At 40.8% G+C, this 13,967-nt stretch overlaps 1 protein-coding gene across 4 annotated transcripts in view; it reads left to right on the top strand.

Annotated features, from left to right (window-relative positions):
- The window catches only part of cers3a (ceramide synthase 3a), a 31,083-nt gene extending 21,516 nt beyond the window's left edge, over positions 1–9,567 (top strand). For 3 of the 4 annotated variants that reach the window (XM_078258106.1, XM_078258001.1, XM_078258177.1), the window contains one exon: positions 8,123–9,567. In XM_078258106.1, the coding sequence (XP_078114232.1) occupies positions 8,123–8,299 (177 nt within the window). In that variant the 3' untranslated portion in view covers positions 8,300–9,567. The remainder of the gene's footprint in view (positions 1–8,122) is intronic. The other variant, XM_078258073.1, reaches the window with a different exon arrangement.
- The last annotated feature ends 4,400 nt before the right edge of the window (positions 9,568–13,967 follow it).

Here is a 13,967-nt window from a genome sequence, read left to right as displayed (position 1 = left end):
CTAAAAGAGGGCAGTGAAAAGAATGACCCAGTTGGGTTCCTGCAAGATCAGTTACCGGTTTGGATCCCCTCCTTACAGAACAGGGCTATCATTGAAATTGACAGAGCACACAGAATCTAAGGCAAGGGTGCAACGACACGTACTGTGATTTTCAGGTGTTTGAGATATCAGGACCGCCAAGCAATCCTCCAGGGGGCGAGACAAGTACAGCAGAAAGGGCCAATTCGTGATTCCAAAGCAACGCTACGCTTTAAGCCTGATTACAGCGCATTCACTGTCCAGCGGCACTAAGAGTTTATAGGAGTACAACGTAAGCTACATGCTAAAGGCATCCCAAACTTCCTTATCTACCCGGCCACCCTGAGAGTGACTTGCGGAGGGAGAGTGCTCACCTTCACTACAGCCAAGGATGTTCTGTCGTGAGTTGAATATGGAGGATGACACGACAACCACACAGGCCGCTCCGCGGCTGGACCTGATGCCAATGACGGAGCCGGAGCAAAGCAGGACGCCCGTGCAGGGGACTTCTCGTCGGAGACGGAGCTGGCGGTGGGGGCCGGAGCTAGCAGACCCAGCGGCTATGGACTAGCGGTATCTGGATCACTGTGCTAAGTTTGACCTATGAATTGCTCTCTCTCAATGAATATTCACTAATTATAGGGGGGGACATGAATGCAGTGCTAGATTTAAATCAGGATAGATCAGTGGGTAACCACACAAAGGCCCAAAAACACACATCAGACATGTTAGGGGCAGTTGTGGAATCCCACCATTTTACAGATATATGGAGGATGCACAATCCTACTAGCAAAGATTACACCTTTTTCTCCGCACGTAACCTCACCCACTCCCGCATTGATTATATTCTGTGTTCTAGTGAGCTTAAGGCAATGTTCCACACGATAGCAATAGACCCAGCAATTCTGTCTGATCACAATGCGCTGATAACCACATTCCATTGTGATGTGTGGAGAAAGATCTAGAAGGTGGCAGTTTAATAACTCCCTTCTCCAGAACACTCTTTGAGTCAGAGTTTAGAGCCAAACTGGCTGAGTTTATATCAATCAATACTGATTCAGTTTCGGACCTGGCATTCATTTGGCAGGCAAAACTAAAGGATTTATTAGAGATTTCACATCTTCCTTTGCGGTCAATTTAAAGAGAAAAAGAGAGGCAATGATTGCGGAGTTGGAAGAACGTTGTAAATCTCTAGAGCAGTCTCTAAAGACGTGTTTTTCCAAATCTTGAAGGAAAAACTATGACCGATTCTTCTCTGGCTCAAAAGGCCAGTCTTTCTGACTCCACTTGGTCACTTCGCAAGCTCCCCTTTTACGTTTTGTGTTCGTTGACTGGTTGACCAGGAAATCAATACTCAGAATTCGTTCAGTTTAAGTTATAACAAATCTTTAGTAAAAATTATATTGCAAGTAATACAATCATATGTATATGGTTCAGAATTCCTTTAAGACTATCTACTACAATCTACACATACTCTTTTAGTCACGAGTCAAACAGAGCTAAATGAGTTGCTAAGAAGGAGAGCTGAATTCATAATCCACAGAGTGATTATTTTAATAGTTGCAAACCAAGCAAATTGCTGGCTCTGAAATTAAAACAAAGTGTGTCCAGAGCTACTATCAACAGCATCCGCACGGACCGAGGTATCTCAACTAATCAAATTAAAGATATCAACGCAACTTTCCAATCCTTTTATTCAAAGTTTCCTCCTGCAATCCAGATCCGACTTCCGAGTTCTTAAAATAGCTAAATCTCTCTCTTCTTGACCCAGAGGAGGCAGAAGAACTGGGTCAACCTGTAATGTTAGAGGAACTTAAATCAGCATTAAAAACAGTTAAAAAAGGGAAAATGCCGTTGGCTGGAATTCCATCAGAACTTCTTCTACAGTACTTTGACATATTTGGACCTATCATTTTCCAAGCTTTAACCTCGCCTTTAAAAGATGGGTACTTTTCACCAATAAATCAACACGGCACTAATTTCTGTTATACCCAAAAAGGGCAAAGCTCTTACGGAGTGCTCAAATTACAGGCCCATCAGCCTCATTGGAACTGATATTAAGCTCTATTCCAAAGTCTTGGCACTCCTCTTAGAACTCTTAAGTATTCCGGCACCGTGCCGGATCTCCAGCGTGCGGCCGTGAGGAAGAAAATGAAATAAAATTGGGAACTTGCATGCGGTTTATTATTTTTGAGTCAATTGATTTCATCTACCAATCATATGAGAGGAACGCAGCTCTAACTAACGCAGGGCTTAAGTACACGGGCCTGTCGAATGACTATTTTAGAAAAAGTAAATAAATTAAAAAGTCCACATGGGATTTGTTTTTGATGTGCTGGATTAAACCAATCATCAAACTTCCACTTACCAATGAAATGAGTTCTAGCCAATAAGCTGCAAAGTAGGGCGGGTCTTTGCCGAAATGCGAGAGTGCGGTGTGGTCTCCGTGGTAACGCAGCTAAAAAAAATGGAGGCAAAGTTTATCAAACTTGGAGCATGTAGATACAGCTTTAGTTGAGAAAGGAGTTAAAAACAAATGGCTCTGGGCATGAATAGAGGACAAGAGGAAAAGGGTTGAGACGGGAAGCCGTTTAGCACTTGGTGCCTCAAATTTGCTTCTGCAGCGCATGCATGTTCAAGGAAGATACTGTATGGCAGCAGCGGTAAGAAAGTGCTTTCTAGTCACAAAGCTTCGGTCCGTGCACTCTGTCATACGAGTAAGTTACTGGCAATGATGGCTACCGCTACCGCTGCGACTGCGCCTTCACTGACCGACCGTGATACAAACAATATGTGTGCGCACGTTCATAGCAGAGCACGATTTGTCATTAACAATGGCCACTGTGTAAAAGCTATCTGAAGCCCAAACTGCCTTGACAAAGCTGTCTGTTTGGAATCAGCATGGCAGGTATTTAAACATAGTGGCCTTTTCCCAGAGTTTTTTAGAGTCTAGCCATATGAAAAGCTATACAATGCAACGTTTTTAATAAATGAAAATACTTGTCGCTTTTTTGATGATGACCTGGCCAAAGTAACAACACAACATCTAGAAAGTTTTGTTTTCCCAATGATTCATTGGGAAAGGCCTATGGATTATGACATTATTGCAATATGTAAATGTACATTGACTCTTAATTTAACATATGGTTGGAAGAAGTAAAAATGTATCCAAAACTTTTTAGTTCTTAAAAACTAAGACTTTTATTATTGTGTAATGTAAGAAGGACTTTAACTGCTTTACCAGTCAAATTAACTTTAATGAGTGCATATTGAAATATTACACTGTGACACCCCCCCCCCCACGCGGTTCAAAAAAAGGTTTCAGACTCAGGATTTTTTTTCACTTTAAGCCCTGTTTATACCTTAGTGTCACGCTGCAGACAATTTCATGTAATAGAAGAAGCCAGAAACCTTTCAACAATGGCAGCAGTTTTATCAGTGGACGCGGAAAAGGCTTTTGACTGCCTAGAGTGGAACTACTTGTGGCATGTAATGGAGAGGCTTGGTTTGGGGGCCAAATTCATTGACATGGTGCGTACTTTATATGCGAATCCCACGGCCATAGTCTGAACCAATGGCTTGCATTCTCAGCCATTTCCCATCGCGCGGGGCTCTCGACAGGGATGCCCGCTCTCCCCCATGCTATTTGCGATCTATTAACCCAAGCCATAAGGCTAAATAAAATATGTAATGTCCAGATTAAATCCAATAACAGCTCAATATCATTTTTTGCAGATGATATTTTGTTCTACATCTCTGATCTTGAGGACTCTATTCCAAAAATTCTTAAGGTCTTCAACAAATTTGGCTCAGTCTCTGGCTATAAAATTAATTGGAATAAATATAATCTTCTTCTATTGAACAACAGGCATGTGACATCAGCTATTAGTGGTACAATACCAACCCAAAGCAAAATTACATATTTAGGCATCATCATACATACATCACTACAGCGAGTGGTCCAGGACAACTATGAAACTATGTTAAGTAATGTTCAAAGGGATCCGGCCAGGTGGACCACGCTGCCGGCATCACTGCAGTCCAGGATTGCTGTTGTTAAAATGAACATGACTCCCCGTGTGAATTTCTTAAGTTCAATGATCCCCTTACCCCCACCAATACATTTCTGGAAGTGATACTTTAATTCAGCAGTATATTTGGAACAATAAACAACCTAGGCTAAAATACTCTACCTTACAACATACCACAAACAATGGAGGCCTGGCCTCCCCAACTTTAAAATGTATCACAAGGCCTTTCAGCTCCAAACCCTCAGAGTGTGGATGGACCCCTCATCTACAGTTCCATGGAGAGGAATAGAGAAAAACCTCATTGGAAGTCTAAGACTGCAAGACCTGGCCTTTGCGGGTGTTTGTCCAAAAAAGTGTATGCTAACCTATGGCCCCATTATCACCAACGCATTGGCCAACTTTAAACAGGTGGAGGAGCACCTGCGCTACACCAATAAGTGGCACATGAATACCCCAATATGGCACAATACACACATAATGTCTGGTAACAAACCTTTTGCTTGTAAGCAGTGGAGGGACAGAGGTATTTATACTCTAGACCAGTTATTCAATGAGAAAGGTATGTTGAGTTTTGAAGACCTGAGAGATAGTTTTGAGGTCCTCAGGACATCCTTTTACTTCTATCTTTGCTTAAGATCAGCCCTAAAATGTTATGGAGTGCCATGGGGAAACAGTCTTGAGGTGCACCCAGTCATTTAATGTTTTTTTGATTTCCATGTGAGAGGATTAGTGTCCAAGATTTATACTAAGCTGTTGCAAGTAGCCACAGGAGATCTCCCAATAGTAAATAAATGGGAACGAGAGCGGAGCCCTGAGGGTAACACAAATATTTGGAAGGCAGTTTGGGACATTTTCCACTGTTCCAAGAACCCAAATCACCAGTATATCCACTTCAACATATGCCATAGGACATGTTGGACTCCTCAGAAGAGATACGTCTCGAAAGGCCATTCCCACTCCCTATTATACGTTCTGTCAACCTGAACAAACTGGAATGTTCCTGCATATGGTCTGGGAGTGTGAACAGGTGCATGAGTTCTGGCTTAAAACAAGGTCAATACTATCTGATGTGATAGGATATCTAATTCCTACTGACCCAATTGTTTTGTTACTTAATGAGGACTCTAAATTATACCTGCTCAAGAGACAGAGGAAGATTTGGCTAGCCAGCTCAACTGCAACCAAGAAAATGATAGCTCAACGCTGGCTCCCCCCCACACACTCACTAAAACAGTGGTTAGTGTATTTTTTAGACATAGTTATGTTTGAGCTCTTTACAGAAAGGATTAACAAAGCCAAATCATCAACTATCAACCTATGGAAAAGCACAGCAGCACACATATCGGACCTAATGACCTCAGCGCCACAAGAACTAGAGGAGAGTGATTAGGCAAGTTGTGATTTCTGTTTGTTTTGTTTTCCTCGAGACCGCAGAGGGTGGTGGGTGGGAGAGGGTTTTTGTTCTTGTTCAATTTGAGTTTCTCTGTTCTGTGCACCATCTGATATTACCTGGCACATATTGTGGAATTTGTTCTGTATGTCTGAATGATAAATGTTGCTAATAAAAAATTGATCTCACTCTGTTTTGAGTGAGATATGGGTTTCTGAATGTATCCTGCCTTCAGTCTCCGGGTGAGCTGGTCAATATCGGCAGGGCCGTCTACATCATCGGCCGAAACATTTGTGTGTGTGCTAACCACTTTAGCTAATACCACATCAGCTAGCTGTTTCTCCAACTTCGGTCAGTACAAGGCAGGATTAGCCAGGAGACTTCTTCTAAACAAGGGCGCACTTCCAACTTTGCGTGGAATACCTGCAGACGAGGGACATGTAAGTTGTTCTATAGTGTTGTAGCCGTGTTTTGCCATTGAGAACGAGGTAGCTAAGCGCTAGCAGTGCTAGCTTCTAGCTAGTAGTCCTTACCTAGCTACTGCGCATGTACGACTCCCAACAAAGATGGGATAGAAGTGTGATGCCTCACTCTGTAGCTAAAACAGAGAGCTCAACACACAGGGTCAAAAGAGGAGCTGCAGCAATGTGCAGTACAACAAAAATATGGTGTTTTTTGAAAATTAAACCATGTAAACCTATTCTGGTACAACCTAAAAATACAATTATGAACCTGAAAATGAGCACAATATGGGCACTTTAATGTACACAAGGCCATGGTTAGCATTGCTAAGCCTCTGTCATGATTGACAGGTCCTAAAGCATCCCCTGCTTTATCCTCTATTTTAAAATAAATGGGACCTTAATTTACGAAATGAACATCATGCTGTATTGAAGAAGACTTGAAACTAGCGATTGATACCATAAACTCATTGTGAAAATGTTTACTGAGGTAATAAATCAAGATAGAAGTAGTCTCATTTCTCATACACTTCTATAGAAACAGACTTCTTTTTGGACCCAGTGGAGTCGGCCCCCTTCTGGAAATTAGAGAGAATGCAGGTTCAAGGCACTTCAGCATTGGCTTCACTTTTTAGGTCTGGAAGCTATGTGTATTATTTTTTACAGTCTATGAAAAGAAAACACAAGCAGCTAATCTGACCAATCCCAGTTCTTGTTGTCTCTCTGGGTATCTGTGAATTATAGCTGCTGTAGCTGCGACTCATAGTTACATTTTGGAGAAGGCACACGTCAGCATGGCATAGCCTATGGTGTAATCTCTTAATGTAGAAGTATAACTTCAGCTTAACCCTAAACATAAGATGTTATCATGACCCATCCACCCTGAGCTCCTCCCTCTGTGGACTTTATCGCTCTATAAAAACGTCACACTGCATCTTCATTTATTTCTGATGGACAACTGTGTCAGGGTTGTATGTTTCTGTATATGTTCTGTTTCCTGTTTTATTTTGTAAGTTCTCTGTTCTCCCTTGTGTTGTCTTGTTTTGCTTCCTGTCTTGTGTTTTCCCGCCTGTTCTGATTGTTCTGCCCCGCCCTGATGTTTTTCACCTGTTGTGTCACCTGTCCCTCGTTAGTCCTCGTTACCTGGTGTATTTAGTCACTGTTCTGTCTTTGTCTCTTGTTGGATCATTGTTTGCTGTTTAGGGTTTTGTGGGTGAGTTGCTTTTTCCTGTTGCTGCATTCCCTGTGGTTTTTGATCATTTCGGTTTTCTCTGAGATTTTTTTGGAACTTGTTTTTGCTGTGCCAGTTTCTGGACACCTTTTGTTGTAGTTTTTTTTTGTTAATAAATTCTCTACTCTGAATTGAATTGCATTTGGGTCCAAGCCTTGCTACTTACCTCTCTAACAGATCGTGACAGAATGATCCGACCCCAAACGGACCCAGCAGTATTTGAGCCATTCATTCACCCGTTGGACTCTGATGGGGAACTCATGTGTTCATTATGTTTTATCGCTCTCTGCATGAGGAGGATCCCGTCTTTGTTAGGCACCTCGTGGAGGTTCGCTGGCGAAAACGAGTTTCAAACGGGTGTCGGTTTATTTCTTCCCCTCAACAAACCCTGTGCACCCTGAACACCATGAAAACTCATTCTGCTCTCCAAGGGCGCTAATCAAAGAATTTCCTCCATCAGCTAGCATGCTCTCTAGCTCGACACACCTTCACAGTTCGGAGCTCGTTCCTCCGATGCGTGAGCACCACATTGTGACGAGAGTAGCAGGAAGCTTAGCATCACAAAAATATCAGAAGAAAATGGCGCCTTTCAAAATAAAAGCAGACCACAAGGTGGCACTGTAGAACTACAATGTCTTGTTAACACATAAATATAATACTGTGTAGAGGAATATAAAGTGAAATTTATCAGACATTTACACTGAGACTATTGAAACTGTTGGCACCTAATTATTTTTGAATGATTGAACAGAGCACTATATACAGTACATGGTAGTAAATGAAGCGACTATTTCCACTGACAATAACTCAAAACTCCAGCTCATTGTTCTATGCTGCAGCTCAGGTTCCAAATCTACTTTCAGATCTCTTTGCTGCTTGTTGTATTTGCTGAACATTGACTCCCTATCCCTCCATTTTCTCCTCTTTTCAACCCTTACCTTCATATCTGCTTTCTGTCTCTACATCTACTATATTTCTCTTTATGTCACAGCTGACCAGAGATGAGAGAAGTGACAATGAAGAGGAAGAAAGCAGCCTGACGGAGGATGAATGTAAGGACCAGCACAAGCTTGGCAATGGATTGGCAGTTGGTGAGGAGGACAAGAGAAACTGCTTTCGGTGCTTGTCTCCACCAGAGAACATCTGCCGGTCAAAGACTGTGTACTGACTTGTGCTCAGTATGATCACTAGAGCCAGAGAGATGTGAGAAATGGAACAATGGCAAATACATTTCATACAATATGAAAAATAAGTCTAACGTGATGTGATTTGTTTCTTCAGATGCTGGAACACACAGCCCAGAAAATTGCATGCTGTTTTCAAGGTGCTTTGAACTGCACACGTACAGCAAGAGACTTTAGCCGTATTCGCACAGGACTAGTATTACCAGGGGACCTCCTTTATAACATCTGTGCTTCGTGCAGCATATTCGCATGGGATAAGTGAAGTCTGTGTTTAACTCGGAAATACTGAATTTCTCCACCACAAACTGTCAAGGCTCTGTCAAAACTTTAATTTACCACAGCCAATAGAACCTCAAAAAACAGATGCTGATTCGCAAGGGACTACTTTGGTGAACAAGGTACCCCCAGGTTTCCACAAGTTAAATTTAAGACTAAGAACTTTTAGAATGAAATTGAATACCAACTTCATGGCCATACTAGTAAAAGTATATGGGATATTACGTAATATCAAAGGATTTGAGGCTATAAAAAGTTATTTTCCAAGTACTTAAATTTAGTACATTTTATCGAGTACTCAATACATACATGCTTTGTGATGAAACAATGGAGTTATTTAATCCTATGAAAGGACAATGCATATTTAAGATCTTTGAACTAAATTTAAGACTTAAGGCCTTATTTTTGGAATATATCTTATAAATGTTTAAGACTTAAGGTACCCTGGCGAAATATGGTGGGTAATTAGTGGTGAAATTGTTACGCGACAATTTACAGACATGGCAGATTCGCACAGGATTAAGATCAGACTACCTCTGTAATTATTGTAGCGGTCCTCAGGTATTACTAGTCTAGTGTTAATGGGGCTTTTAGGATGTTTTTGGCTCGCCCTCTCTTCCTCCCTACAGTGTTGTCAGTGGCAGCACTTCACTGCCCTGCAGACCAGCTAAGAGAACAAAACACAATCCCCACTGTGTGCTCATCACCACATCTATATTTGTTTGGTATTGTTTGAAAATGTAGCAAGTGCCACCGTGAGTTCCCCTAGCTTAGTTCAATTTTATATAGTGTCAAATCACAACAGGAGTTATCTCAGGACACTTTACAGATAGAGTAGGTCTAGACCACATTCTATAATTTACAAAGACCCAACAATTTCCCATGAGTGAGCATTTGGTGGGACAGTGGTGAGGAAAAACTTCCTTTTAGTCAGAAACCCTCGGACAGACCCAGGCTCTTGGTGGGCGGCCATCTGCCGGTTGGGACACAGATTTACAATGTCAATGTTGGTTTTACAGCACAAACTGTATATCAGCATACTGTAATAGATATGAGTTTTCCCAATGTAAAAGACAAAATATTTTAGGGAGTTTTCTCTTGCCTAACATCACTTATGCTGTGCCAAAGAATTATATGAAGTAGGTAAAATATGCAATATGCGATAACAATATTACTTGCAATAAATAAAGTGCACTGACTTCTGCCTTTCTGCTGCTTTCAGTATTCTGCTAAAATATAAACTGCTTGACTTTAAAACAAATGAAAGGAAATATTGTTTCCAACATTGTTATTGACCAAATCTAAAAGGCACCACTAAATGTTAAAGTGCAGTTTTCTACTGCTATCTTTTTCTTCTCCGAGTGTCTTTCATCATGATATGTCGCAATCTACAAGTGTTACTACTCTCCACTAAACTGAAGAAAAAAAGGACGGAAAACTGGTTGTAGTCTTATTATATGGAATTACTGAGTGTTGATATGATAGTCAGGGTGGTTGGCAAAGTCCCTGGGAGGCATATGCAAACATTTCAGCAACCTTAAAACAAAGAATGAAGGTAAAGTGAGTATAATGGAGCAATATGAAGTAGATGTGTTATGGGAAATTCATTTATCTTTTGTTCGTTTTATCCCACATCTCTAAATTTTCTGTGGGTTGTGTCCTGTCAGATCCATGAAGTGTATAGTTTTGACATTTAGAAAATTAGTCTTAAACACTGAACTGTATGTAATTTTTATGCAACAGCAATAAAACTGATGTGAATAAGTCTTCTTGTGATGTAATTTCACCATTTCCCACAAGATGGTGGTCATCACCCTGCTCTTTTCTGTCAAATAATGAAGCAGAATCAGGCTGCTGACCACATGTGCAACAGAAAAAAGGAAACAATTTTTGGCTGGATTGAATGTTGATGCCCTTTACGACTAAATGAGTGGGATTGGGAATACATTCTTGAAAATCTGTGAATAGTGCTTTAATATTTATGTTAAGAAGGGCTGTAACTAACCATTATTTTCATTGTCAATTAATTCTCGATTATTTCTTTGATTAACGGAGTAGGTGTTTGGTCAATGAAATGCTAGAAAATGTGGATCAGTGTTTCCAAAAGCCCAAGATGTCTTGTTTTGTCCACAAATCAAAGATATTCAGTTTACTGTCACAGAGGAGTGAAGAAACTAGAAAATATTCACTTTAAATATTTTGAAGCTTGAATCAGATCATTTTTCATTAAAAGATTACTTAAACTGAATCAATTAAAATCAATCAAAAACTTGAACTAATCAATTAATAGATTCATCTTTGCGGTTCTAATGTTATGTGGTACAATTACCAAAGTGTAAAAATTAAGACAGGTTAAACCTGCATCTGTAGACAGATGTAACCCACTAGAGAAAAGACCCCCTCAATAACCACCCTAGATCTTATTTGATCAAGTTTTACAATCGGCTAATGCTAACCGGGCTCTTTAAAGTTTCCTACTACTTCAAAGTTTCTATCCACTACACAGCACTTAGAAAACTCACGTTCAGACCTAGTTTACCTGTTACTCTTGTTATTCCCTTGTTGCAAAACAGTGGTGAAAAAAAATCAGGAGCAGTTGAGTTTTCATTAAAACTAGTTTAAAAAACGATCAGTCCGTTGGCTGGTCTTCATTTGCAAGTTTACTTGAACATTCCCTCATACCTTGGGCCAACTAAAGAAGGCAGCGCAAACCAACAGGGGTCTCATTTATGAAACTGTGCGTAGGATCCTTACTATAAGTGTATGTACGCCGAAAAAAAGTCAGATTTATAAAACCGTGTGTACGCACACCTGTAAGCAGTGTTCCCTTTATAAATCACAGATTACCTACAAGTGTGCGTAATTGAATCCGCCTCTTATCCCGCCCTGTACACGCCCATTTTTAACCATAAATGGTCAATGCAAAGCACCTCCTGAATGCTAATCAGTATATGAATGACACTGGCAGTTGTTAGACCGTATCATGATGACTGGCGGAGAAAAAGCTAAAAACTTCTCAGACGTTCAGGAATTGCTGCAAATTGAATTATAATTTCAGTCTGTTCTTGTACAGTGTATGGAACCCTGATCTATAACTACATGTATTAATAATACGTCCAAAACGGCAGGCATTACGGCACTCGGGGACAGCTTCGATATACCAGACGTATATAATAAGATTTAACAGAACTATATATTATATCCAAACAAGCCTTACTGATAAAGTTGAAGATTATATATAATATTTATTTTGAAGAAAAAAAAAACACTTAGCTGTCTGACATTTCCCTCTGGAAACAGCCGGTTGCCTCCAGAGTGGCGAGGACCTGTATTTGGACCGGGATGGCACGGTTCCGGCGCGTTGTCCTACTGGAACCAATTCAATACATAGATCCAAGAGCTCAGCTTTAGGGAATCTAAATCGGCCATATTAGCCAGTCATCGTCACGGTCCCTGAAGTCTCTTTCTCTCCTGATTCTTCCATTTGGGGTTAGTCCTCCTGCAGGGCCAGCAGTGCCATCATGCAGCATTACGCACAGGTTCACCGCAGTATTTGTTTACAACAATTTGTGATTGTTAACACCTTGTCAACACAGCATCAACTAGTGGTATCCCCCACCCCGAAATACAATTTGAAGACGAAAGAAAGTCTAATAGGCAAACACACTTTTCTTCATGCAGGTTTTGTCACTAGCAGTATTAAAGTTCGGACTGATAACGAGGACATTAAGGGTAACGATTGCGCGAGAGCTTAACGGCTGTATTTCCAGACTTTGACATTTGATGATATATGCACAATATTAAAGACAGATATTTAGTTATTTACACTGTGTTCTGCCGTTATCTAATGCTAGGGTATTTTATTATATATATATAGAGGAGGGCTCTCCCCTCCTCCTGCATGCGCTCTGTAGCGGACAATGTGACGGCGAGACAGCGCCGATTAAACATTAAGAACACATTTCTATTACAGATTTGAGTTGGAGGTGTTTATGGAACAAGTATCACTAAGTACAAGCGCAAATAACACTGCTGGATTTCATCTTCATGGTAACGTGGATGATATAGAGTGAAAAAATGTGCGTGAGGCATATTAATACTTGAAAATATTACGAGTAATCGTTATTCCGTTTATTTACTTTCTGCAGTCTGACTTCAGTTCACCACCTCACCATCTGCGTCGCCAATTCCTATTTTGCCTCCAAAATGTGCGTACGCATGGGTCAGAGTTTGCGTGGAGGACCGCACATTCTTCCGTCAAGTTTGTTTTTTTATAAATCACAACCTTTGCGTGGGAAGTGGCGTACGCCACGTTTATAAATGAGACCCCAGTTCACTGTACCAAGGGATGATCTTGTGATAACGTAACTCACATAAGGAATCATTTAAATGCGGGTATCTGTCATTTTTGCAAATATACAAAATTAAATAATACATGAAATAAAAAATAACAGTGTAAAATAACCTAAGATATTCTATGTGCCACACAACCAATCAGGATGAGGATCAGTGTTAAATATGCACCTACCCCTTCCATTTCAGTCTCACTAATGCTGTCATGTTGTGGTGATTTGCTGTATTGTTGTGACAATTTGCTGTTGTGTTGGGCGATTTGCCGTCTTGTTGTGGCGATTTGCTGTCGTGTTGTGGCGATTTGCTGTTGTGTTGTATGAATTGCTGTCGTGTTGTGTGAATTGCTGTTGTGTTGTGATGATTTGCTGTTGTGTTGTTGCGATTTGCTGTCATAATGTGGGAATTGCTGTTGTGGCGATTTGCTGTCATGTTGTGGCAATTTGCTTTTGTGTTGTGGCACTTGCTGTCATGTTTTGATGATTTGCTGTTGTGTTGTGGCGATTTGCTGTTGTGTTGTGGGAATAGCTGTCATGTCTTTTTGTGACAAAGGCCCATGTTTACATTGAATTCATAGCTGAGAACCTCCTGTGTATGGAATTGTTTCCCTTCTCTTATGTTTTCATTGTGGACTGGGTCTTACACTAATCTGTGCTGCTTATTTAAACTATAATTATTTATTACTTTTTTTCTTTTTGTAGGCTACACCATGTTTTTTTATCCTGCAATTATGTAAAGCTTCACTTGCAGCCATGTCAAAGTTTTTCACACACACACACACACACACACACACACACACACACACACACACACACACACACACACACACACACACACACACACACACACACACGCTGATTCTCCGCACTTTCTCCACTTGAAACCACGTGTAGGGTTTCAACCTCCGACCGTGACAGACAGCTTCCCTGACCAATGAGAATGTAAGGATTTCTCAGTTTTTCTCGGGTCATGGTCTAATGGTACCAATGTGACATGAGTAGAGGCCGACCCGGGCTGTGTAGGCGT

Source organism: Sander vitreus, chromosome 1 (assembly GCF_031162955.1).
Source record: "Sander vitreus isolate 19-12246 chromosome 1, sanVit1, whole genome shotgun sequence".
In the NCBI taxonomy this organism is placed as follows: domain Eukaryota; kingdom Metazoa; phylum Chordata; class Actinopteri; order Perciformes; family Percidae; genus Sander; species Sander vitreus.
This window is presented reverse-complemented; position numbering and strand designations above follow the sequence as displayed.